A 26,941-nucleotide genomic window follows, 5' to 3' on the forward strand; every position below is an offset into this window, starting at 1 on the left:
TCTCACTGTCCTTGATCTCAAGGAGGCGTACTTGCATATACCCATATGGCTTCCGTATCGGAGGTTTCTACTTTTTGCAGTGCTGGGCCGTCATTTCAAGATATGGCTTTGCCCTTTGGTCTCGCCACTGCACCAAGAATGATTACCAAGGTTATGGTGGTGGTGGCGGCTTTCCTTCGGCTCCAGGGAATCAGAGTTCACCCGTTTCTCGACGACTGGCTCATTTGTACGTTGTCCTATTCCTCTTCTGCAGTTGTTGTGTGGGTTGATCGATTTTGAGAACCACACACTAACTTAGATTGTGAGCCCTTCTGGGACAGAGAAATATCCAGTGTAAATGAATGTAACTTACCTTGAGCTACTACTGAAAAAGGTGTGAGCAAAATCTAAATAAATAAATAACTCGATTGCAGATGTTGGAGTATCCGGGTGTTGTATTTGACATCAAGGTAGAAGACCTTTCTCATGGAATGCAATAGGTCGATTCTAGATCAACAGATTTGTCTTCTCAGTCAAGACAGGCCCAGGATCTGGGACTACATGCAGGTTTTGGGGTCATTGATGGCGGCGATGGAAGTAGTGCTATGGGCAAGGGCTCATATCAGCCTTTACAGGAGTCTTTTCTCAGCCGCTGGTCTCCAGTGTCACAGAAGTATGACCTTCATCTTCCTTGGATGCTGGTTGCCAGATGGAGTATGAAGTGGTGGTTGTCATCCAGGAATTTGACTGTCTAAGCTCCCTTTCCGATAACACAATGAGAGGTGGTGATGACGAACGCTAGCAACTTGGGTTGGGGAGCTCATTACCAATTCTATCTGGCACAGGACACCTGGACGGAGCAGGAGTTTCAGTGGTCAATAAATCACTTAGAGCTCAGGGCAGTGTGGAATACTTTGCTTGACTTCGCTTCCTTTTTGGAGGGGGCCCTGGTATGAGTTTTCTCTGACATTGCCAAGGTGGTAGCTTATATCAGCGAACAAGGTGGGACCCACAGATGTCCGATGGCGGTGGAGGTGGCCTCCTTCATGAGTTGGACAGAGAAAAATTTCTGCTTGTCGACAGGTCAAGTCGCTGGGTCCTTGAATATGGAAGTGGACTTTCTCAGCAGGCACTACTTGGACCTGGGAGAATGGGAACTATCCAGCTATAGTTTTCTGCTGATAATGGACCGATGTGGTTCTCTGCTTCTGGACTGGATGGCAACGAAACAGAATGCCAAAGTGCCCAAGTTCTTCAGCCATTGGAAAGAACTGGGTTTGATGCCTTTCTGCAGCCCTGGCAGGACACATCTACTGTATGTCTTCCCTCCTTGGTATGTCGCATGATGAAAAGAATCACATTACGTGGAGGTTGAATAATTCTTTTATTCCCCGATTGGCTGCAGAGGCCATAGTACATGGATCTGAGTCGACTGCTGGACAGGGATCTTCTCCGTCTTCCGACACCAATAATTGGGAAGCAAAACCGGTGCTGGCCCACTTCTACGATCTACGCTCTGATCGTGACTGAATAGATATGGATGGGCTTGATTGTAAATTTTAGGGGCTTCAATATTAGCTTCAGAACTTTTAGTACAAGAAGAGTGCTGGGCAGACTTCTGCGGTCTGTGCCCTGAGAATGGCAAGGACAAATCAAACTCAGGTATACATATAAAGTATCACATACCATGTAAAATGAGTTTATCTTGTTGAGCAGACTGGATGGACCGTACAGGTCTTTATCTGCCGTCATTTCATTTCATTTTCATTTACTATGTTACATACATGAATCAAGGTCCAGTGCTCATAGAGGATCTGTTCCTCTTTGGTCTTACAGCTTGGCCATTGAAAGGGCTCGGTTGAGATGAAAAGGTTATCCTAATTCAGTCATTGCTATCTTGCATCAGACTCAGAAATGCTCTACATCTTTGGCATATGCGAGGGTGTGGAGGACATTCAAGGGCTGGTGTTCTCCCTTCTCTGAGAACAAGCAGGCATAATATTCTTACATATGAGCTCATTGGGGACACTACCAAGTACACTCATACCTCCACTCAGAGAAATATGTATACCATATGTCTTCATGCCTTAATATTGCCCTTTAAGCCTCCCATTGTCCCCTTCCAATGTTTCAATGTCTATGTTCCATCGTTATATTCCTTAACGTTACTTCGACTGTCTCGCTTAACTCTACACAATGTAATCCATAACCAAGTTGTAACAAATTGTATTTCCATCATTTATATCATATTGTAAGCCACACTGAACCCGCAAAAAGGTGGGAAAATGTGGGATACAAATGCAATAAATAAAATATGTCTCAACTCAGTTTTCAGTTCTCTATTCCCACCTGCTGGACACAACTATCCCCACAATTTTCTTTCCATCAGTCCTTCCCACTATTCCAGAACCTATCAGGTAAGACCTAGGTTCTCCTTATCAGAGTAATTTAAAGTTACCTGGACATATTGTTAGAGGCTAACATTCAAAGTGCTGATTCAGCAGCATTTCAGGTCCCTTAAAACCAAACCACCTCTAGGTGTGTTTGCATATGACTTGTATTAAACGACAAGAGACATGTAAAATTCATACGTTTCATTATACTGATTTGCAGTGTGGACCGAAAGGGAAATTATCACTACCTGGTGAAGTGGCGTGATCTTCCGTATGACCAGTCCACATGGGAGGATCAGGAAATGCCCGTCCCAGAATATGAATTCCACAAAGAGGCATACTGGAGACACAGGTACACAGAGGTGGGCCTGGCGCCTTAGAGGCAGCTGCAGGCACGTTTCATCAGTTGGTAACTACTACTACTACTACTTAACATTTCTAGAGCGCTACTAGGGTTACGCAGCGCTGTACAATTTAACAAAGAGAGACAGTCCTTGCTCAAAGAGCTTACAATCTAATAGACAAGTGAACGGTCGGTCCGATAGGGGCAGTCAAATTGGGGCAGTCTGGATTCACCGAACGGTAAGGGTTAGGTGCCAAACGCAGCATTGAAGAGGTGGGCTTTAAGCAAAGACTTGAAGACGGGCAGGGAGGGGGCTTGGCGTAAGGGTTCAGGAAGGTTGTTCCAAGCATAGGGTGAGGCGAGGCAGAATGAGCGGAGCCTGGAGTTGGCGGTGGTGGAGAAGGGTACTGAGAGGAGGGATTTATCCTGTGAACAGAGGTTACGGGCGGGAACGTAAGGGGAGATGAGGGTAGAAAGATAGTGAGGGGCAGCAGACTGAGTGCATTTGTAGGTAAGAAGGAGAAGCTTGAATTGAATGCGGTATCTGATCGGAAGCCAGTGAAGTGACCTGAGGAGAGGGGTGATATGAGTATATCGGTTCTGGCGGAATATGAGACGTGCAGCAGAGTTCTGAACAGATTGAAGGGGGGATATATAGCTAAGTGGGAGGCCGGTGAGGAGTAAGTTGCAGTAGTCAAGGCGAGAGGTAATGAGAGCGTGGACGAGAGTTCGGGTGGTGTGTTCAGAGAGGAAAGGGCAAATTTTGCTGATGTTAAAGAGGAAGAAGCGACAAGTCTTGGCTATCTGCTGGATATGCGCAGAGAAGGAGAGAGAGGAGTCAAAGATGACTCCGAGGTTGCGGGCAGATGAGGATGAGGGTAACATGTGCCTTTCTTTATTGGCGTCTCTTCGCAGAGAGCTCATCATAGGAGAAGACCTGTCTTGCCCTCGCAAGTATAAGAAAAAGAAGAAGGAGCTAGAGGCGTGTGAGCCAGCGAGTTCTCCCCTTAATGACGTGAGTCCTGAATGAGTTCCTCCTCCACTGTGAATCCTCGTGTATATATGTGTGTCGCCCGCTGAAAGGAGAGCCTTGTTTTGCTGATTTGCTTTCTTTTCATGTTGCACTCGCAGCCAACCGTTAAATACGAAAGCCAGCCTCAGTTTGTCACCTCCACGGGAGGTACCCTGCACATGTACCAGCTGGAGGGCCTGAACTGGCTTCGTTTCTCCTGGGCACAAGGCACTGACACCATACTGGCCGATGAGATGGGGCTAGGAAAGACCATACAAACCATTGTCTTTCTATACTCTCTCTATAAAGAGGTAAGGAGAGGCAGACACATAGTAGTTACCCAACATGGCTGATCACAACACAAGTGACTCTCATCCATGACTAAATTTAGCTTTTTGTGAGGAAGTACATCCTTTTCTTTGTTTTAAATGTACTGTCTGATAGTGATTTTTATCTAGTAAATGGAACAATATTTGTGTTTCTTTCTGTTTCTGGACATCTCTCTTTCCTTGTCTGTCTTTTCTCTTTTTCTGTTTTCCTTCCTGCATTCTCCCTCTACTTCCTGTTCTGTTCTCTATTTCTTTCTACATCTTTATTTCTTTCCTTCCCATGTACAGGGACACACTAAGGGACCTTTCCTGGTCAGCGCTCCTCTCTCCACCATCATCAACTGGGAGCGTGAGTTCCAGATGTGGGCTCCGTTTTTCTACGTGGTGACTTACACAGGTGACAAGGACAGCCGCGCCGTCATCCGGGAGAATGAGTTCTCTTTTGAGGACAATGCCATCAAAGGAGGCAAGAAGGCTTTTAAAATGAAGGTGAGGGGCTGCAGAAAAAGAAAGGGATGGGCCATTCCAACAGGACAGGAGGAGAGGTCTGAGGGCCATCAGAAATATACCAACACAAAAAACTTGTCACGTCCTGACTGACTTCAAAGACTTAGGGATCAGTTTTCAAAAAGTTTAGATTCTTGACTTATTTGTTTATTTGCTGCATTTGTATCCCACATTTTCTCACCTATTTACAGGCTCAATGTGGCTTACATAGTACCGTGATGGCAATCGCCAATTCCGGTATGACAGATACAGAGTGGTAGTGTGTTAAAAGTTCATGAGTGAGAACACATTAGGTAATCAAGGAGGAAGAGTTAGGTTTTGTCCAGTTCTAGTTTTAGTTTCAGGGTTCAGGCGTTTAAGTTGGATCATTAGGGTATGCCTTCTTGAACAGGTTGGTTTTTAATGATTTCCGGAAGTTTTTTAGGTCATGCAGTGTTTTCAAGACATTTGGTAGTGCGTTCCATAGTTGCGCGCTTATGTAGGAGAAGCTAGATGCGTAGGTTCATTTATATTTTAGACCTTTGCAGCTCGGAATATGGAGATTTAGGTATGTGCATGCTGATCTTTTCATGTTTCTAGTTGGTAAGTCTATGAGGTCTGCCATGTATACCGGGGCCTCGCCGTGAATAATTTTATGAACCAGGGTGCAGATTTTGAATGCAATTCGTTCTTTGATTGGGAGCCAGTGTAGTTTTTCTCGTAAGGGTTTGGTGCTTTCGAATCTCGTTTTTCCAAATATAAGTCTGGCTGCTGTGTTTTGGGCCGTTTGGAGTTTCTTAATGATTTGTTCTTTGCATCCCGCATAGAATTCCATTGCAATAGTCTAGGTCACTTAGTACCATTGATCGTACCAGGTTACGGAATATTTCCCTCGGGAAGAAGGGTTTTACTCGTTTGAGTTTCCACATTGAGTGGAACATTTTCTTTGTTGTAGTTTTCGCTTGGCTTTCTGGTGTTAGGTTTTGGTCGATTGTAACTCTGAAAATTTTCAGGTTCTCTGAAACAGGAAGGGTGTAATCTGGGGTGTATATATTGGTGGGTTTGTTCGTGGTGTTTTTTCTGCGTTGAGTTTTAGTTGAAATGCATCCGCCCATGAGTTCATGATTTCGCAGGCTGAGTTTGATTTCGTTGGTGATTTCTGTTATATCGTGTTTGTACGGGATGTATATTGTGACTTAGAGAATTAGGGTCCTAAATTAACCCCTTTGAAAACTGACTAGAGCTGAGTTCCTAAAAATTGGCCCCTGGAATTTAAACATTATGGTTAGCTTTGACTCCAAACATTGACTGCAGCGTTTAAATTTATACCCTGATATTCAGCGCCAGACCCGATACTGACACAAACTATCTGGGTATAAGGTGGCTGCTGTAAGTTACCCAGGCACCATCAGTAGTGCTGGTACCTGGATAACATCCAGACAAATTAAGGTATGCCATCAGAACCACCCCAAGGTGATCAGACATGATTTTCGGCGGCATTATTTGGATAATCCTGATGAAAATCACTGGCTGGGCCTGGTTAGCACTACTAGCTTTTGAAGATCAGGCCTTTGGTGGTTACAGTGACAGTGTGAGAATGGGGAAGAAGGTTGGGCAGTACTGATTTTCAGCAGTAAGCATCTAATTTATGTGCCTAAATTTAGGCAACTAAATTTCAGACATAAATGTAAGTACCTAGAATTCCATATTTAAAAAGTTTCATTTGAAATGTGAAAACTTAAAAATATTTATTAACCATAAAAAATATGATACAAAAATAGGGTGGTCAGGACTCGACACAGCTGTGTTTCGGCTGGTCAGGCCTGCGTCAGGAGTCTATGTAAAACAAATCAAAACATATATATTGAATGGTGATATTCGACAGTAAGTAGACAATGTGAATATCTGAACCAATATTTGATGGCACGAACATATTTTCTACATGTACAATATCATCAGTAGTAGTAATTATCTTTGCTGTTTTGTCCATTGTTCTTTTTTGTGAAGACTGGTTTCTTCTGTTTTTTTTGCAGTACTTACTACATAGTCAGGCCAGAAATTAGTGACACTCTGAACCTGCAGAGCTTCAGGCTAGGTCTGACGCATCTAGCCTGCAGCACATCAGGCTTAGCCAGCAAGTCACTGATGCTGCCAGTCTGAAAAGGTCTCAGGCTCAGCCTAGAAAACTAGCGTCATAGTAGCAGGAGAAAGTAAGATACAGCTGACTTTAGATGAACAGAGTGTGTCATAAGGTGATGCTGTGGTTTATGCTTTTCCAACTTTAGCGAGAAGCTCAGGTGAAGTTCCATGTCCTCCTGACCTCCTATGAACTGATCACCATTGACCAGGCTGTTCTAGGCTCTATCCAGTGGGCATGCCTGGTGGTGGATGAGGCTCACAGGCTGAAGAACAATCAGTCAAAGGTAAGATGATGGGGACGGGGGAGAGACAGAGAGAGAGAGAGAGAGAAAGCAGCTTTCATGCAGCTTGGATTTTCAGGCTTCCAATATTCCTGGGGTCAGAGAATAAGCAAATCTAAGCAAGAGGTACTGGTGGGATTGGAGCCCAGGTTGGTGCTGGGCCATGCTGCCAGTTCACGTATATCTAGAACTTAAGAAAACCTTCTCCACAGGGCATAAATGTGTGTACGTTTGTGTGATGGGAAGGGGGGGGGGGGGGAGGACAGGGAACCCATGCTAGAGCAAGCCTTGGATTTATTAGCTTTCTGGAAAAGGTGAGTTTCCCGACCCTCACTGTAAATCTTGATGTTTGTGATTCCATCTCAGTTAAAACTGAGCTGTTCCAAATGTGGCATTGTAAAAATGAAAAAGTAAAAAAAAAGTGCTGTACTGGAGTGCATATTCTTTGGGTTTTGCTCTCAGCCTCCCATGGGCTGAAAGTTTTCCAAATGTTAAAATGGAGAAGATCTATTCTTTTTCATCCTAACCAGACCAGTCTAGAATATATGGGTTATGCCCTTCAGACATGCATTATAGACTGGTCTGGTTAGACTTAAGGAAAGAAAATTAGCAAGTAAGATCATTTTTTGTCTCTTTTCGTCCTAACCAGACCAGTCCAGAATGTATGGCTGATGAGCATAACCCATACGCTCTGCACTGGTCTGGTTGGACTCAAGAAAATTAGCAGGTAAGATAAAAATGTTTACTTCACTTTACAAATTAGGCGAGAGTGTCTGATTTAAGCTACTTGTTTTTTTTTTTTTTTAATTATTCTGATTAATCACAGCCTCCCAGAGCACATGCTCAGAATCGAAGTGTAGGTGCATGTAATGAAAGTTAATATATTAGCTGCTCTAGAATAAAAAGCAATAGATCTTAGAAGCATGCACTGGACTTTCTGAAAATGTGCATATATCAGGAATTTGGGCATGGCATTAAATCGGGGCCTCACACAAAAAAAATGAGAACTATACCATAAAGTTTTTCAATACTCTGTATTCACATTATCATAATATTACTAAGAAATCCAAATACATAAATATCAGATATATATTGCCGCATTGAGCCTGCCATGAGTGGGAAAGCGTGGGGTACAAATGTAACAAAAATAACTATTAAAAATATATGCAAGAGAATGAGAGAGCGTACAGATATATCACTTATAGAACTGTGTGAACATTCAAACTAAAAATGATAAATGCTTATTCTGTTGATCTGAATCTTGTTGATGTATTTTATCATCAATCTCTTTAGGTGTTCATATGTCCACATAAAGTTATAACCATATAAAGGTCCACAAAGTTCATACTGAGAAACCAAATAGCACCCATGCACTGTCTCTCAAACCCAAAAGTCAATCCAAAATATGTGCAAAATAAATTCAAAGATGATAAATGAGGATTCTTTTGTAGTTATCGTTCTCTTCACAGGTATCAGTTACTGGTCAGTGTTCAAACACACAGTAAATGTGAATACAGAGTATTGAAAAAACTATGGTATAGTTCTAATTTTTTGTGTGTAATTATTAGGGGAATGTTTTTGATTTAATTTCCCTAGGGTTTCTTATTAAATCAGGGTCTTACAGTTCTTCAGGGTGCTGAACGGATACAAGATAGACCACAAATTGCTTCTGACTGGGACTCCACTGCAGAACAACCTGGAAGAGCTCTTTCACCTCCTTAACTTCCTCACCCCGGAACGCTTCAAGTGAGTCTTTCTTGTGGGCACTTTTAAGTTGGCCTTTCCCTGGTTAATTAGGCAGATGGTGGCAATATTTTATAGAGACCGATTCTTTGTCTTAGCACATTGTGGCTCCATTGTGGCATTCTTTTTCCAGTTCTGACCTGCCTCCCAGTAGAAATGTAGAAACAAAGAAAACGACCATATAACCTATCCATAGAAACAATTAGACTACCGTAATTCTTTATACTTCAATGTTTCATCTAAACTGCAGAGTCGGTTACAACTGCTGCAGAGTACTGCTGCAAGATTGATTATTGGAAGGGGTCAATTTTATAGTATTTCACTACTTACGAAGGATCTTCATTGACTGTCAGTCCAACAGTGTATTAGATTTAAAATAGTCTGCTTGATTTTTACATCAATTTAGGGTCTGAATTCACGTAGTCTTGGAGAATTACTTGCGATACCTTCTTCTGGGCGAAACCTTTGCTTTTATCAAACCCTACAATTAGGTTATCCTATTTTTAAAAAAAATATAGACTTAAAGTCTGTTTATGAAGATTCCTTTCTGTTTCAAGGGATGAAGCTTTGGAACATGTTACCTATGAAAATGAAACGTTTGCCATCATATTTGCTTTACGAAAGGGCTCTGAAAGCTCATTTATTTGTAAAGTAGTGGGGAAGTTAAGATATTGACTACTTAATTGATTAATTGTATATCTCTCAGTTGTAGAGAACGTCTTAGTCTGTGAACCCTTACTGGAATAACGGGCGGTATACAAAACACAAATAGAAGAGAAATAGAAAGACTTTTATAACCTGTCCAGTCTGCCCATCCATACCACCTACTATCCCTTCCTCTCTCTTAGAGATCCTATGGGCTTGTCCCATGCTTTCTTGAATTCAGATACAGTGAGCAAGTTGTAAAGGAGCTGACCTTTCCAGATTTTTCCAAGGTCAGTGCTGTATTTTAATAAAACTTCAAACAGAAGATGTAGTCGCTGGGGACTGTGCCATATTTCCAAAGACTACTACTGGCAATTGCCTTATCGTCTCTACCAGACCAATCCATTACCAATAGGTTACACCTGCCAACCAGCAGATGGGAGACAGAGCCTGTCACATGCAAACTCTGCCCTACATAGGTCATTGTGCAGGCACAATTCTCAGTATTTCTCTATCTCCGGCATGTGATTGACGGACGTACCATGCCGTGCTTCTGCACTGTTCTGCTTTTGGACCAGTTGGAGAACTGGTTCCAGTAGAGAGGGGGACTTGGGAAGGAGTTTGTTGTCCTTTTAAGACCCAAGGCAGAGGGACACCCAGAGAAGCTTAGGGTTTCTTCCCTCCTTTTGAGCCCTAGGATTCAAATGTTGGTCTCTGCCTTTTTCCTTCCCTTCCCTCTTTTGTAGCCTCTAATATTTAGTCATTCATATATTTTAAAACAATTTGAGAAGGAGGACACTTGGAGAGCATTTTCCTTCCTTTAGTGCTGCAACTCAGAGGGATTCAAGGCTGAGAACAGTTTATGTATTGGGAATGGTAAGTAGTATTTTTTTCCCATTTCTGCTGGGACTGCTGGGAAACCAGAAACACTGTGGCTTAGTGAGGCATGACTTTGTCAGTAGCACCAGGGAAATACAAGGGCCTTGGCGATTGAGTCTGTCAGGCACAAAAGGTTCTGGCACACCATGGTGTTTGCGCTTCTGCTATGGAAATGGCTTGTGGTGTGGGAGCTACCAGGGCACATCCAGACAATGCGGTTCGTGCTATGGCAGTTCTGTAAATTGATCCAGATGTGAAGCAGCTAGGGATTGCTTTTAAACATCCCACAGTTTCTAGAATAATGGGAAGCTACGTAATGGAAGGAGAAATTAGGTCTTACCTGATCATTTTCTTTCCATTAGTCCTTACCACTATTCCAAAGTCCCACCCAAGGTTTCTGAGATGTTTAGTTGGTGTGAAATAATGGGTCAGATAACGACTGTCACCTTGAATGGTGCTTCCTGCATATCTCTTGTTCTCTACAAATTGTCCAGAGAGGTCCACACATTTGCTCGTCTAGTTAGTATTAATTTAGCGAGTTGTTTAAGGTTGTTTATTCCGAGTTTCTTCTTACTGCTTGTCTACGTAAATACTGAGGAGCTAGACTGGATGCCAAGAGAGAGATGTCTCAGCTCAGTTTTCATTTCTCTGTCTCCACCTGCTGGTTGATAGACACAACTATCTCACAGGTTCTGGAAAAGTGGGAAGGACGAATGGAAAGAAAATTATCAGCTAAGATCTAATTTATCCTTAGGTCTTACCTACTGATTTTGTTTTCTTGTATCCCTCCTGACCAGTCAATCCACCCGGAATCTGGTCTGCTTTCCATACTTTAGTAAGCACTACTGTTTTTTCATTTATTTTACAAGTTTATATCCCGCTCCATCCACAGTCTTGGGTGGATTACAAAAAAGCCTGCCCAGGAATTGAGTACTAAAAAAGAGGCAACTTTTGGTGCGGTAGTGCTCAAGGGAGGGTTGCAGGATCCCGCCCTAAGTAATAGGGACTTTGATACATCCCATGATTCAGGACTGGTCTGGTAGAGACATTGAGGTTGGTTAAATTTGGTCAGCTTGGAAAAGAGACGGCTGAGGGGGGATATGATTGAGGTCTACAAAATCCTGAGTGTTGTAGAATGGGTAGAAGTGAATCGATTTTTCACTCTTTCAAAAATTACAAAGACCAGGGGACACTCAATGAAATTACATGGAAATACTTTTAAAACAAATAGGAGGAAATATTTTTTCACTAAGCGAATAATTAAGCTCTGGAACTCGCTGCCGGAGGATGTGGTAACAGCAGTTAACGTATCTGGGTTTAAAAAAGGTTTGGACACGTTCCTGGAGGGAAAAGTCCAAAGTCTGTTATTGAGATGGACATGGGGGAAGCCACTGCTTGCCCCGGGATTGGTAGAATGGAATGTTGCTGTTAATTGGGTTTCTGCCAGGTAATTGTGACCTGGTTTGGCCACTGTTGGAAGCAGGATACTGGACTAGATGGATCATTGATCTGACCCAGTATGGCTATTATGCTCTTATCCTTTCCTTGAATCTTATCAGACCAGATCAGGTTCCTTCCCTGTTCTGTAATGCTGCGAGTGTTGTTATTCTCATATTTCTCTGTTTTTTAGTTGGGCCCTGATGTTCTGGCTTTATATTTTGCACCCTGAACTCCTTAGGAGAATTAATCATTTTTCTTTTTGACACAATAATACTGAAAAACTGTGCCTGTACAGTGCCTTATGTAGGGTAGAGCTTGCATTTGATTAGGTCTGTCTCATCACACGTGGTAGGGTCCTGTGCAGGTCTGGATTCTAGACTGTGATTGTTGAGAGCTGTTTTTATTTTGAAAGAGAGTTGTGTAAAACATATACAAATACTATGCCTGCTCACAGTAAGGACAGCTTTCTTTTAAAAAGAAGCCGATAGCAAATTTAATCATTTGATTAGCCAACGCTGCCTTTAAAATAATAACCCAAACCAATAATGCACGATTTATTTACAAGGCAGGGTGCAGAAAAAACAGTGCTCTGCATCCTGTGTAAGAGGTAGGCCAAGGCAGAACCTGTGATGACCTTTCATACTATGAAAGTAAGGGTGTCCTGCCACTAAGGTTGCAGTGAAAATGTTTTGCTTTCGTGATGTTGTGTTTCGTTTCATGCCCCTGTGCTAACCTGTTCCCCCTCCTCTCTTCCACTCCACACAGTAACCTGGAGGGCTTCCTGGAGGAGTTTGCTGATATCTCGAAGGAGGACCAGATCAAAAAGCTGCACGACCTGCTGGGACCCCACATGTTGCGTAGACTGAAAGCCGATGTCTTCAAGAACATGCCTGCCAAGACAGAGCTGATTGTGCGCGTGGAGCTCAGCCCCATGCAGAAGTAAGAGAGCAGCGAGCCGCTTCTTAGTTTGCTCCTTTCTGCCTTAGAAAAACTATATTTATGATCTTATGTCTGTCATCTTCTCATTTTGTGTCTCTTTTTCTTTCCCTCCATCTTTTGTCTTCCCATCAGGAAATATTACAAGTTCATCCTCACCCGGAATTTTGAAGCCCTGAATTCGCGGGGAGGTGGAAATCAGGTGTCTCTCTTGAACATCATGATGGACCTGAAAAAGTGTTGTAACCACCCTTATCTTTTCCCTGTGGCAGCTCTGGTAGGTCACTTGCTCTTACGCCTTCTCTTTCCCCTGTCCTTTTTTATTTTTCTTCTCTCTCAGCACCATCTTCCTACTGTTCCAACCCTTTGCACGTCGTCCTTATTCTTGTTCTGGAATATCGGGCTCCAGTCCCTCTCCCCTACATATCTCTTCTGTGGCACACTTCTAGGATAAAGTTCCATAAAATTACCAGCTAGTCCCCAGATCAGGTCCTGGTGAGGTCTGATTGCAGGATCTGATCTGGTAAGTGCGTCCAGGAGCTACAGGTCCTTGCATAGCCCTCTGTACAGGGTGCTGCGAGTTACTGCCTATGATTAGATGAACACAGCTTATCCATCATCTTTCTTTGCCTCCAGGAATCTCCCAAACTGCCAAGCGGTGCCTATGAAGGGGGTGCTCTCATCAAATCATCTGGGAAACTGATGTTGCTTCAGAAAATGCTGCGGAAATTAAAGGAGCAGGGTCACAGAGTGCTTATCTTTTCTCAGGTAACTAGAATCTTAGGGGTTGATATTCAAAAACACTTATGCAGTCAGCATAATTGTTTTGGGTTTTTTTTTCTTTTTTGTCCCTCCAGACCAGTCCAGACACATGAGTTTACACTTCCCTACCAGCAGATGGAGACCGAGAACCACTGGCTCGATGACATCACCTTCTATAAGAACTTGTGCAATCCATAGCCAGCCAATATTTCTCAGTCTCCAGCTGGTGGTAAGTGAAGTACCGTAGGTCTGTGCAGTCCCTATCTGGTCTGAGTTGCTAAGATGTTCTGGTTGTGTCCTTTTGGATAAAGGATGGAAAAAAGATACATATGTACATGCATTCATATATTTATGTGTTTGTATCTATATTAAAGGAGTTCAAACAAGAGGGTTGAGATTGGCAGAGCTGGTCCACAGAGCCTGAGGAGTAGAAGCTGGTGGGCTCAAGTACCTTCCCCTGCCCGGCACATGTTGGAGGCAGTTGCTATAGTGCTTCCTGTCCTCCTCCCCTACTTTTGGGATGGAGACAGGGATAGGAGCTTTTGGGAGCAGGCAGTAAAGTTATTACAAAAAATAAAAGTTAAAAAGAGGCAGCTGAAAGGAGAGGTATCTTCCATCAGAGACTGCCACCATTTGGACTGCTGGAAGTGGGAAGGAACATGCTAGAGGCTGTGGAGGCATTGGGAAGCCATTGATGATAGTAGCACAGTCCAAGCACAACAGCTGCTGTGCAGCCTGTGGCAACCACTGCTCCAGTAAAAGCACTAGCAGTTGGTGTCATGTTTGTGAGGAAGAGTGTCATGCAGACAGGAATGTGGCTTTGTGGGCTGCAGCACTGGTGGCAGTAGGTGCGGTAGAGTCCATTTGTGCCAGTGGAACAGAAGGGCTTGCTTTGGTGAAAGGTGCACCTGTGTCCGGTGAAGCTGTGATTTTGGCAGGAATGGCTATCTTTTTGTCTGGGACAGTGGTTAAGCAGACCCCATGGAAGTTCCCCTAGTGGTAAGTTGGGTGGTGGGCCAGAAGGAGTCTTTGAAGCTGGAAGTGGATGGTCAGGACCTTATCCTGGGGATGGGCTTCACCCTAGAGTTTATTATGTTAATTTACCAGGCTTTCTATCTTAAGAGGGACTTAGTTATCACGGTTCCAATGAAGGATCATTTTTGTGATGGGCAGTCCAAGGGTGGGCCTTTGGCCACCAGGAGACCGAGAGTGGATTCTGAGGAGAATTTGATCAACATGGGATCCTTGAATTCAGTGGATTCCTTAGCACCACTGGAAGAGTCAGTGAGAGACCTGTTGGGTCTCCCAGAGGGGCCCCTTGAGGAAGGAGAAGTTTTGTTGGGTTCGGATGCTACAACGGTTCACATTTTTTCGAAGGACAGCAAATCTGACCTGTCATTATCAAGGTTGATGTCACTCATGTTTGGCTTCTTTTATCCTGCTTGTCCATGGAAAATTTCTGTAACAAAAGCACACTACCAACATGTCCCCCTCAAGAAACAAAAGAACAACTGAACAACAGGAATTTGAGTCCAAATTGGCCCAGAGATGCAAACACAATGAGGAACCTGGTCCTTCTCTATTTTTTTTAAACTATTGAGAAGATGTCTGCAATACCTGCACATTGGAAACAGCCAACTAGACCACACCTACACAGGCCTATTCAATGCATACCCCAAGGGCTGAGTTCTGGACTGGCCTGGAGAGACTAAAGGAAAGAAAATTAACAGGTAAGATCTAATTTTTCTGTGGTGGTCCTTTGTTGCCATCTGCTAGCAGAGTGGCATAAACCCACGCATCTGAACAGGTCTAGCAGGATGATGAGGAATCTACTTTTGGTCCAAAAAGTACAAGTCTGGACATTTTTACTAGATTATGTAGATTTCTTATGGGATTGAGTGATGGGATTCTACAAGGCCATTACATTCTGCATACTGTATATACTCGAGTATAAACCGAGAGCAGTTTTCCCTCCTTTATGGTGGAAGTGGTGAGGGGGGGGGGAACTGTTAACTCAAATATAAACCGGGAGTTTACATTCAAGTATATGGTAACTCCTCCCCCCCCCCCCCCCCCCCCCCAATCCGATGATGGGCATTTCTTCCTTCTCCCCGCGATTACCAGCATTTTTCTTCCTCCTCCCTTCCGCTCTCCCAGTTACTGGCTTTAAATTTCAGCTCCTTCAACTGATGCTGGGTAAAAAGTGCTTGGTGTTTATTCCACGGCAGCTGGGATCTCCCTTCAGGGCCCTGGGTCTGTAGAAGGTCTGGCTGGCTGTTTGCTGCTTGTCTGCTGCTGGCTGCAGGTAGCTGAGGACTGCCAGGGAAAGACGGGGGCAGCCAGAGGCAGAGCCGCAGGTCCTGCCTCGAAACTGGAAGTGCTCGCAGCAGGAACACTCCAGAGCGCTGGGGATCTGGGCTGCTAAAAGAAGGGAGGCTTCAGGTTGTTCTTGAGCCTGGCAACAGCAGCACCTCTGCAACCCAGGTTACACTAACAAAAGCTAGATGCTGAGCCAGTGCAGTGCCTTGAGCACGTGCAGATGCTTAAGGCCTTGCACCAACCCAGCGCATAGCTTATGTCAACATCAGCCGAAGGAAGAAGGAGCTACAAGTTAAAGCCAGTAACTGCGGGGTTCCGGGAGTGGCGGAAGAAAAATACCAGTTACAATGGGGAGTAGGGGAGTGGGGAGACTCAAATATAAATCGAGATCCCCATGGGCATTTTGTTTGGTGCAAAAATCTCTGTTTTTATTCGAGTAGATATGGTAATCTGTGATTACTTTTACTGGGTGGATACACATTGATAAGAGTATCCATATTTATCTGCTTATTTGGAATTTTTTATTATGTGGTTTATTTTAATTCTTGTGTTTCATTGATGTTTTAATACTGTATACTTGAGATCACAAGTGAAAAGTCAAGTCTAAAAATATACTAAACTAAATTAAGCTTATCAAACATATAAACGGCGAGTGACCGACTCACTCGCAAATGCGCAGTAGAGACTTCCCTCTCTGTCCCGCCCCGGCGTCAATACGTGATGACGAGGGCGGGACAGAGAGGGAAGTCTCTACTGCGCCGCCGAGGTTGATACCGCTCCCCCCGCCCGCCCGCCTCAGATCACTGCTACCGTTCCTCCCCCCCCACCCGGCCCGGGCCCTCTCTCCGCTACTAACACATCCATTCGCCGGAACGCAGCACGCACATCAGCTGAGCTGCCGTCGGCCTTCCTACCCTGCCTGTGTCCCACCCTCGCTGACGTTACGTCACAGGAGGGCGGGACACAGGCAGAGAAGGAAGGGCCGACGGCAGCTCAGCTGATGTGCGTGCTGCGTTCCGGCGAATGAATGTGTAAGTTTAGTAGCGGAGAGAAGGCCCAGGCCAGGTGGAGGGATGGTGGCAACTCCGGGGAGGGGGGGGGGGGGGGGACGGTAGCGGTGGCGACCTCACGGGGAGGGAGGGGGAAGGAAAACCCCAATATCAGCCCGTTTTTACGGCCTCAACGGCTAGTATGATATATATCTTCTGTTGGGCAAACATAAGAATTTTCTGTTGATGCTGTAATGAGTTTTTATGGACCAGTCTTAAAATGATGGTCAAACAGAATAAGAATAAATACCTCGTGAGGTTGTTCAGAACAGAAATTTCTACTGTAAGGGTCTTGGACTGACTTGGTGGCTTAATGGTTGTACTATATACATGTGATTCTTGAGTTAGGTCTTCTGGTTCCCAGGCCAACTATAGAACTGGTGATACTATGGAGGCTATTTGTAGCCCATGAGCTGGAGGGATGCCGGTCAGCCTTGACTGATGACATCTAGTGGCCAGAATTGAGACCCAGGATTTTGAGAGTTCCTGGAAAAGTTCATGAATGTCTCTGATCAAGGCCTTGTTGCCACAGTAGCTGGGTTAAAAATTTATTTATTTTCAGCACTTGATATACCGCAAGTGATCCCCGAGGCGATTATGCGGTTTACAATTTCTATTACAGGTACTTTGCACTTTCCGTAAATGAGCTGGCAAGGGGTATGACATAGGGGGAAAATTACTTGGATAGTTGCAAATGAAAATTATTGGTGCCATACCTCAACAAAGGCTAAGTGTAAATAGGAGGAAACTGGCAGGTCACAAAAAGCTCAACCCCCCCTTCCCCCAAGTGGTAAGTAGATTAGCAGGAGCTCCTTCCTGTAAAGTATCACTTTTATTTTTTTTTTCATTTTTAAATCTTACATTAGTTTATATTTTAGGTTACAAACAGCCTGGGTAGGCTTATAGTTTTATTGATGATCTAGAAAATTTTGTAATGAATAAAATAAATCATGGTCTACAGAGTTTATATTTTCCTTGTCCAGCTAGATCAGTCCGCACCAGTGGGCGATATCCCTCGACCAGAAGATGGAAGTAGAGAAATGCAGACAGTTGGTGTAGCCTGGAGCTACTTATTATTTCAATACCTCCAGCAGATGGTGCAGGTTGGACTGGTGCAGATGTTTTTTTTTGGTGTGGTCTGACTCCCACAGACTTGAGCCACAGCTGTTGTCTTTCTGCTTTAGTTGCAGGGCCCATCTTTTCTTCCAGGTTCAGTCTACAGGCTGCCTCCTGGTTGAGTTGAGATAGTGTTTTATCCCCCCAAGCTGGGGTTGAGGTGCTGCCCCTCCCCCCCCCCCCCCCCCCCCCCCACTTCCCTCCCGCCTCAGGAGCCTCAATCAAGAAGAAAACAAACAAATAGTTTTGGACTAATAAAGTTTAAAAAAAAAAAAGCCAGCTGATTCTGCTGAGCTCTGGAGAGAGGATGATGTTGGGGCTACGGCCTTGAGACAATTTGGCAGAGGATCCCGTCCGTCCATTGGTTGGGGCAGTGAGTTGTAGTGGGGGATGTCAGCATGCACCTGTGTAGTTGCTGGCTCCACATGCCCTTACTGTGGGGCGGGGCCATTGGTGCTAGAGAAAATGGCTCTGGGAGGGTCTTGGGCCTGACTGCATGGGACCCACAATTTTTGGAAGAAGCAGGGGCAGCATAGAGGACAGCTTATTGGACCCCTCATGCCTGGATCGGCCCTTGGAGGCCCAGTTGGACTTTGGCCCCATGTTGACTGCAGCCATCTCAGAGGGGCTTGACAGAGGCGGGACCTCCTGGGTATGGTTCCAGGGGAGAAGGCAAGGGTACTGCAAGTGTTACCTCCTGGACATCTGGTTCTCTCCTCTCCGTTACTCCACTCCTTCCTCTGCCCCTGCCTCTCAGCAAGTAGATGCGAGCAACTAGTGGGGGGGGGGGGGGGGGGGGGGGGGTTAGATGAGATACACACCAAAAAATGAAGTGGTGGATCAAAATCCAAATATAACACTCAATAGAGCCACAAAAATAGGAAAGAAAATTTTTTAAAGAGAGTTATAATATATCACTAGATGAAAACAACGTAATATAAGAGAGAAAAAGTCTCAAAACCCCGTCAAAGACCAAATGTTAAGCCCTTGAGGTTGCCTTTCTTCTTTTTGGTTTTGTAAGACTATAACTGACTATCTCCAGACTGCATCTGCTGTTATACTGGTGATGTCACTGGAAACTGTGTTTTTCTACCTTCATCTGCTAGTCGGGATAGAACCTATTGGTGTGAATTGGTCTAGCTGGATTCAAGGAAAGGAAATTAACAGGTAAGAATATTATTTTACCTTTTCCAGAAAGGATTTGTAACTGGAATTACTACTACTACTACTATTTAACATTTCTAGAGCGCTACAAAGTGTACGCAGCGCTGTACAAACACAGAAGAAAGACAGTCCCTGCTCAAAGAGCTTACAATCTAATAGACAAAAAGTAAAGCATTTAAATTTAAAATATTTAAGCAGTCAAGCACAAGAGAACAGTCACAGAAGGACAGAAGATGTTGAAGGGTGGTCAGTGTGATTAGGTGTAACTCTGGTTGGAGTAGTGGGAGAAGGTGATAGAAGAATAGAAATGGGTGAGGTAAAGTAATGAGTGGGTTGATAGGGAGGTTATATAAGACATGTCACTCTAGGGGTGGGTGGGTAGAGGGGTAGGGTGGGTGGAAGCAGGAGAAGGTATTCTCTGCAGCCTATCTGTGAGATGGAAAATGCTCTCTGAAGCTGCTGCTATAAGTTGTTAGTTTTCTCTCCCTGAAAGAGATCCAAGCCACACCCACGAAGTTCAAACTGTCAGTGGGGAGGGTGAGGGGAGGAAATGGCAGTGCTTGATGAAAAAGAGAGCTCAGTTTGATAGGAGATATACTATAGGATGTCATTCTGAGGCCAGGCTAAGTCTAAAGCAGGAGAAGGTATTCTCTGCAGCCTATCTGTGAGATGGAAAATGAATTCTATGAGTCCATTAGGTGAGAAAAATGTTATCCCTGGTACTGCAACTTTGAAGGCACCCCATTCAGCGTTGACTCCCAGGCTAGAGCCTGGCACTTAAATTGTTAGGTTTAAGTTAGGTAGTCTGACAATGATTTTCGGCACAAGGTACCCAACTCAGGCTGCTGAATCTTTTCTGCTGTGTATCCAGATGACAAAGATGCTGGACCTGTTGGAGGACTTCCTCGATTATGAAGGGTATAAGTACGAACGGATAGATGGAGGTATCACGGGGAATCTGAGGCAGGAGGCCATTGATAGGTTTAATGGTAAGTGCTGAGAGGTGGCAGAGCATGCCCCAGACACTATGGCGTTTCTAGTTCATGCGTGTAGAAAACAAACTCTGTGAAGAGTGCTTTCTGACTGAAATGAAAAGAACCATTCCATATCATCATGCTGATCAATCCATAGACTGGTGGGTTGTGTCCATCTACCAGCAGGTGGAGATAGAGAGCAAACTTTTGCCTCCCTATATGTGGTCATGTGCTGCCGGAAACTCCCCAGTATGTTCTCTATCTCAGCAGGTGGTGGTCACACACAGCAGCAGCTCTGGCTAGGCCTCCAAGCCTAATTTTTAGGTTTTGTTGAGTGCCTGGGGTTGAGGGCTCTTCTTGAGCAAGTGCAAACCTGGTGGCGCCAGGTCCCTCCTTTTCTCCCCCCTCCCGCTGGCTCCATTAAAAAAAAAAAAAAAAATTTTTGAACGTCCTTAAAGGCGTTTATTTCGACGTTTATTTAAACGTTTATTGCAGCTACTCACTGGGACACCAGGTCGTTACAGCTCGGAGCGGAAAGCAGGTAATTTTTACCTTTTTATAGCGGGCAGGGGGTTCCCCGATTGATCTCCACGTGGCCTATGGCGTCGGAGGGCGAGGGCGCAAAGAGTCGCTCCCCGGATCGCTTGTGCGCTTCTAGAGGGGATGCGGGGGTCTTAAAGTCTGATTCGCCCTTGTTGGGTGACAGTTTCGTGACCGATGAGTGTCCCGGTCCTTTCTCCGGTGTGGCGGTTTTTCCCGCCATAAACGCCCATCCCCCGCTGCTCGCCTCCGCCATCTTGGCCGGCCACGCGGCTCGGACGGCTTCTTCTTGGGCCGCCCTTGAGGTGGGAGACGTTAATGTCATGAACGCCCTTAATTTGGGCGACGGCACAAAAGCGGCTAAACTTAAGCGCCGTTCTTCCCGCGCGGCTCCTTCGCGGAGTGTCGCGCCGGACGCCATTTTGGATGCGCAGCATGTCTCTCCCCCGCTTTTGCGAGCGCCGGTTGAGAGTGCGTCTAGGGCTGTAGCCCAGGCTGCGGAAGTGCACAGTCTGGGGGGTTTCTCCCCCGAGTTTGTTTTGCTGCTGCATCAGGCCTTCCTTATGTAAAACGCTGCCCCTGCTCCCTCGTCTGGTAAAGAGGTTGAGGCCCCCGGAGGTAAACGCCCTCGGGTTGATTCCCAGGCCTTGGAGGACTTTGTCTCCTCCGATGTAGATGAGGGCAGCGTTTCTGAGTTCTCCCAACGGTCCTTTGCGGATTCCTTGGAGGAGACGGATCCCCGCTCGGATGGAGCGGATGACCCCTCTGCAGCGCGGCTCTTTAGCTCAGAGGATTTGCCCAACCTGTTAGTGCAGGCCATGGGCATTTTGAAGATTTCCTCTCCGGAGGACGTCTCTCCCTCAGCCCCTGTTGGTTCTGCCATTATGCTGGGGACGAAGCGCCCGCCTAGAACCTTCCACGTGCATGATGCTATGCACACCTTAATTTCGGCTCAGTGGGATGTCCCGGAAGCGAGCCTTAAAGTGGCTAGGGCTATGTCCCGCCTCTATCCTTTGCCTGAAAGTGAACGTGAGGCCTATCTGTGGCCTACCGTGGATTCTTTAATCACTGCGGTGACTAAGAAAACGGCGTTGCCGGTGGAAGGTGGCACGGCCCTAAAGGACGCCCAAGACAGAAGATTGGAGGCGGCCTTAAGGTCGTCCTTTGAGGCGGCTGCTTTAAGTTTGCAGGCCTCAGTTTGCGGCTCCTATGTGGCCAGGGCGTGCCTGACTATGGTGCAGCGGGCTTCCTCCTCGGATCATTCCTTGAGGGCTGATTGGCCGGCCCTGGAATCGGGCTTGGCCTATTTGGCAGACTTGCTGTATGATGTCTTGAGGGCCTCAGCTAAAGGCATGGCTCAGACAATCTCTGCGCGGCGGTGGCTTTGGCTGAAGCATTGGTCTGCTGACCACGCCTCTAAATCCCGCCTGGCTAAATTGCCTTTTAAAGGCAAGCTGCTCTTTGGGGTCGAGCTGGACAAAATCGTGACCGATCTCGGCACGTCTAAGGGCAAGAAGTTACCAGAGGTCAGGGCTCGGGCTAGTACTCGCCCCGGTACCTCCAGAGGACGGTTTCAGGAAGCCCGTCGGTACCGCCCGGGCAGGTCGGGCTCTTCTGCCTCCTCTTCCTTCAAGAGGAACTTCTCCCCCAAGCAGCATTCCTTTCGCAGAGACCGCCGTCCCGGAGGTGCTCCCTCCGGTCCTCCCCCAGGGTCTCGTACCCAATGACGGGGCCTTGGTCCACCCCCCAGTGCAGATTGGAGGACGGCTGTCCACGTTTCTGGGCGAGTGGACCACAATAACTTCAGACGCTTGGGTGCTGGAAGTCATCAGAGACGGCTACAAGCTAGAGTTCTGCCGACCCTTAAGAGACGGGTTTGTACTCTATCCATGCAAGTCTCCGGTCAAAGCTGTGGCAGTGCAGCAGACCTTGGACAATCTGATCCACCTGGGTGCAGTCGTTCCGGTGCCAGAAAATCAGCTTGGCAAGGGACGTTACTCCATTTACTTTGTGGTACCAAAGAAAGGAGGTTCTGTACGGCCTATCCTCGACCTCAAAGGGGTCAATCGGGCCTTGAAAGTTCGGCACTTTCGCATGGAGACTCTCCGCTCTGTTATAGCGGCACTGAAGGCAGGGGAGTACCTGGCATCCTTGGACATCAAGGAAGCGTACTTGCATATTCCCATCTGGCCTCCTCATCAACGCTTTCTGCGTTTTGCAGTACTGGGCCGACACTTCCAGTTCAGAGCCCTCCCGTTCGGGTTGGCTACTGCTCCGCGGACCTTCTCCAAAGTAATGGTGGTCATCGCGGCCTTCCTGAGGAAGGAAGGAGTACAAGTCCATCCTTATCTGGACGACTGGTTGATCCGAGCCCCCTCTTATGCAGAGTGCGGCAAAGCTGTGAACCGGGTGGTTGCTCTTTTGAGCTCCCTGGGGTGGATCATCAACTGGGAGAAAAGCCAGCTGCGCCCAACTCAGTCCCTGGAGTATCTGGGAGTTTGATTCGACACCCAAGTGGGCAGAGTGTTCCTGCCAGACAATCGGATTGTCAAGCTTCAGGCTCAGGTGGACCAGTTCCTAGTAGCCTCTCCTCTTAGGGCTTGGGACTATGTGCAGCTGTTGGGCTCTATGACGGCCACGATGGAAGTAGTGCCCTGGGCCAGGGCTCATATGAGACCACTACAACACTCTCTGCTGCAGCGCTGGACTCCGATGTCGGAGGATTATGCTGTGCGCCTTCCCTTGGACCCAGCAGTGCGCAAGGCGCTGAGCTGGTGGACGCAGACAAGTTGTCTGCAGGAATGCCTCTGGTGACCCCGGAGTGGATTGTCGTCACGACGGACGCCTCTTTGTCGGGCTGGGGAGCCCACTGCTTGGGAAGGACAGCGCAGGGGCTCTGGTCTCCTGCAGAGGCAAAGTGGTCTATCAACCTCCTGGAACTCAGAGCCATTCGGTTGGCGCTTTTGGAGTTCATCCCGGTACTGGCGTTGAAGCCAGTACGGGTCCTGTCGGACAATGCCACGGCTGTGGCCTATGTCAACCGCCAGGGAGGTACCAAGAGCGCCCCTCTAGCCAAGGAGGCCATGAATCTATGCCAGTGGGCGGAAGCGAACCTGGAACAGCTGTCAGCGGCCCACATTGCCGGAGTCATGAATGTCAAGGCGGACTTTCTCAGTCGCCATACCTTGGAGCCCGGAGAGTGGCAGCTATCTGCTCAGGCGTTCTTGGGCATCACGAAGCGCTGGGGCCAGCCGAGCCTAGATCTGATGGCGTCATCGGCCAATTGCCAAGTGCCGCGCTTTTTCAGCAGAGGACGGGACCCTCGATCCCTGGGAGTAGATGCTCTTCTCCAACAGTGGCCGACACAAGAGCTCCTCTATGTGTTCCCGCCCTGGCCCATGTTGGGCAGGGTGCTAGACCGGGTGGCAAAGCATCCGGGCCGGGTAATCCTGGTGGGTCCGGATTGGCCCAGACGTCCCTGGTATGCGGACTTGATCAGGCTCTCAGTCGACGATCCTCTGCGGCTGCCAGTGGAGCGGGGTCTGTTACATCAGGGTCCCGTGGTGATGGAGGATCCCTCCCCCTTTGGTCTTACGGCCTGGCTATTGAGCGGCAGCGTCTGAGGGCTTCTCAGACAAGGTCATCGCCACTATGCTGAGAGCGAGGAAGCGCTCTACTTCTACTGCTTACGCCAGGGTTTGGCGTACCTTTGCAGCGTGGTGTGAAGCAGGCTCATGTTCTCCATTCACTGCTCCAATTTCTTCAGTGTTGGCATTCCTGCAAGAAGGTCTGGAGAAAGGCCTGTCGCTCAGTTCCCTTAAAGTCCAGGTAGCGGCCCTGGCTTGCTTCAGGGGCCGCCTGAAGGGTGCTTCCCTGGCTTCGCAGCCAGATGTGGTGCGTTTTCTCAAGAGAGTTAATCACCTGCGCCCTCCTCTGCACTCGGTGGTGCCTGCGTGGAATCTCAACCTGGTGCTAAGAGCATTACAGAAGCCGCCTTTTGAACCCTTGTCGAGGGCATCTCTGAAAGACCTGACGTTGAAAGCAGTCTTTTTGGTGGCTATCACTTCAGCCAGAAGAGTTTCCGAGCTCCAGGCACTCTCATGTCGAGAGCCTTTTCTGCAGTTCACTGAGGCAGGAGTGACTATTCGCACAGTGCCTTCCTTCCTGCCCAAGATTGTTTCTCGCTTCCATGTGAATCAGCAGCTCTGTCTCCCTTCCTTTCGTAGGGAGGACTACCCAGAGGAATACTCTGCTCTTAAATATCTGGATGTGAGACGAGTCATCGTCAGATATTTGGAAGTGACCAATGATTTCCGGAAGTCGGATCATCTGTTTGTCCTGTTTGCAGGTCCTCGTAAGGGTCTGCAGGCTGCTAAGCCTACAGTGGCAAGATGGGTCAAGGAAGCCATTGCAGCGGCTTATGTGGCCGCGGGGAAGGTGCCGCCTATCCAGCTGAAGGCTCACTCCACTAGAGCTCAGGCGGCCTCGATGGCAGAGGCTGGCTCCGTCTCCTTGGAAGAGATATGCAAGGCGGCAACTTGGGCATCGGCCCATACATTCTCCAAGCATTACCGCTTGACTGTGGCGGCACGGGCGGAGGCCCGGTTTGGAGCTTCAGTGTTGAGGTCAGGGATTTCAATGTCCCGCCCTGGGTGAGTACTGCTTCGGTACATCCCACCAGTCTATGGATTGATCAGCATGATGATATGGAAGGTAAAATTATGTATCATACCTGATAATTTTCTTTCCATTAATCATAGCTGATCAATCCATAGTCCCTCCCAGATATCTGTATTGTTTATATTCTGGTTGCATTTCAGGTTCAAGTTTAGTCTTCAGTTCATGTTCAGGAGGACTTCGTGTTCAAGTTTTTCAATGGATTCTTCAAGAGTTGAGACGAATTTGTGTTACAGTGAGCTGCTGCATTCCTCTCCCCTCCGTTTTACGGGGCTGGATTGAGACTTAAATTCTGCCGGCACTCCCTCCCGCTTCGTGCGGCTGTAGGGCAGCTTTGTACCCTTCCCGCTTCGGCGGTGTTAGGGTCAGTCAGCTCCTCCCGCGGTTGCGGTTGCAGGATAAGCCAGATCCCCCCGCGTCGGCGGGTGTGGTGTCCCTCCCCCGCTCCGCGGGGATGAGCTGGACGGATTCCCCTCCCCCACTTGTGTGGGGATGAGCTGGGTTAATTCCCCTCCCCCGTTTCGGCGGTGGTGAGCTGGGCAGAGTGTCCCTTTGTGGGTGTAATTCTCTAAGCGCTGAGTCCTGCGGATGGAGCTTTGATATCGACATACTGAAGAGTTTCCGGCAGCAGATGACCACATATAGGGAGGCAAAAGTTTGCTCTCTATCTCCACCTGCTGGTAGATGGACACAACCCACCAGTCTATGGATTGATCAGCTATGATTAATGGAAAGAAAATTATCAGGTATGATACATAATTTTACCTTGATCGTGATCCATTTCTGCCAGGGCTGGAATGCTCCGACCCAGTAGTGGCCATTGCACTTACTGGCTCCCTGATTACTAATTTTACCAGAGACCAAGGATGCATTGGGCATGGAGGCTGTTTCCATCTCATAAGTATTGCCATACTGGGACAGACCAAAGGTCCATCAAGCCCAGCATCCTGTTTCCAACAGTGGCCAATCCAGGTCACAAGTACCTGGCAAGATCCCCAAAAAGTACAAAACATTTTATACTGCTTATCCCAGAAATAGTGGATTTTCCCCCATTTAATAATAGTCTGTGGACTTTTCCTTTAGGAAGCCGTCCAAACCTTTTTAAAACTCCGCTAAGCTAACCGCCTTTACCACATTCTCTGACAACGAATTCCAGAGTTTAGTTACACGTTGAGTGAAGAAACATTTTCTCACGATCTCACTTCTAGAGATGATTTTAGAGCAGCATGATGGAGGAATCTTGCACTTCTGCTCTTCTTGCTATATCTTTCACGGAGCTAAGCATGTTTGTGTGTATGAACCTGTATCCTGTAGGACTTCAGTTTTTACCCCTTTCAATTTGGCACTTTTTTGACTATAGCAAATTTCAACAAACAAAAGAAGCAAATGGTTTGGAGCCAGGTGCAGTGAGCTTTTACCTTTTTTACTTTCCCTCAGCTCCCGGAGCCCAGCAGTTCTGCTTCCTGCTTTCCACCAGGGCAGGTGGTCTGGGAATCAACTTAGCCACAGCTGATACCGTCGTCATTTTTGATTCTGACTGGAACCCTCACAATGACATCCAGGTGAGCAGCTTAGCAAGAACAGAAACACTCTGGCTCTCCCTCTTTAAAATGAAAAATAGTTCACTTAAGAAGTTGTATTTTCCTCCTTTGAGCATGTACTCTGTACTTTCTTTGAGGCATGAGCATGTCAATAGCCAAAGCTACTACTACTACTACTACTTAACACTTCTAAA

The 26,941-nt window shown here is 46.7% G+C and overlaps 1 protein-coding gene across 1 annotated transcript in view; it reads left to right on the forward strand.

Annotated features, from left to right (window-relative positions):
• Positions 1 to 26,941, forward strand: part of CHD3 (chromodomain helicase DNA binding protein 3) — an 81,339-nt gene that overhangs the window by 18,367 nt on the left and 36,031 nt on the right. The window contains exons 12-22 of the mRNA XM_030187095.1: positions 2,593 to 2,724; positions 3,631 to 3,730; positions 3,847 to 4,038; positions 4,345 to 4,545; positions 6,828 to 6,965; positions 8,587 to 8,708; positions 12,435 to 12,608; positions 12,741 to 12,882; positions 13,242 to 13,373; positions 19,887 to 20,004; positions 26,644 to 26,768. Of these exons, the coding sequence (XP_030042955.1) occupies positions 2,593 to 2,724; positions 3,631 to 3,730; positions 3,847 to 4,038; positions 4,345 to 4,545; positions 6,828 to 6,965; positions 8,587 to 8,708; positions 12,435 to 12,608; positions 12,741 to 12,882; positions 13,242 to 13,373; positions 19,887 to 20,004; positions 26,644 to 26,768 (1,576 nt within the window). The remainder of the gene's footprint in view (positions 1 to 2,592; positions 2,725 to 3,630; positions 3,731 to 3,846; positions 4,039 to 4,344; positions 4,546 to 6,827; positions 6,966 to 8,586; positions 8,709 to 12,434; positions 12,609 to 12,740; positions 12,883 to 13,241; positions 13,374 to 19,886; positions 20,005 to 26,643; positions 26,769 to 26,941) is intronic.

The sequence above is a fragment of the Microcaecilia unicolor genome, chromosome 14 (genome assembly GCF_901765095.1).
Source record: "Microcaecilia unicolor chromosome 14, aMicUni1.1, whole genome shotgun sequence".
Classification (NCBI taxonomy): domain Eukaryota; kingdom Metazoa; phylum Chordata; class Amphibia; order Gymnophiona; family Siphonopidae; genus Microcaecilia; species Microcaecilia unicolor.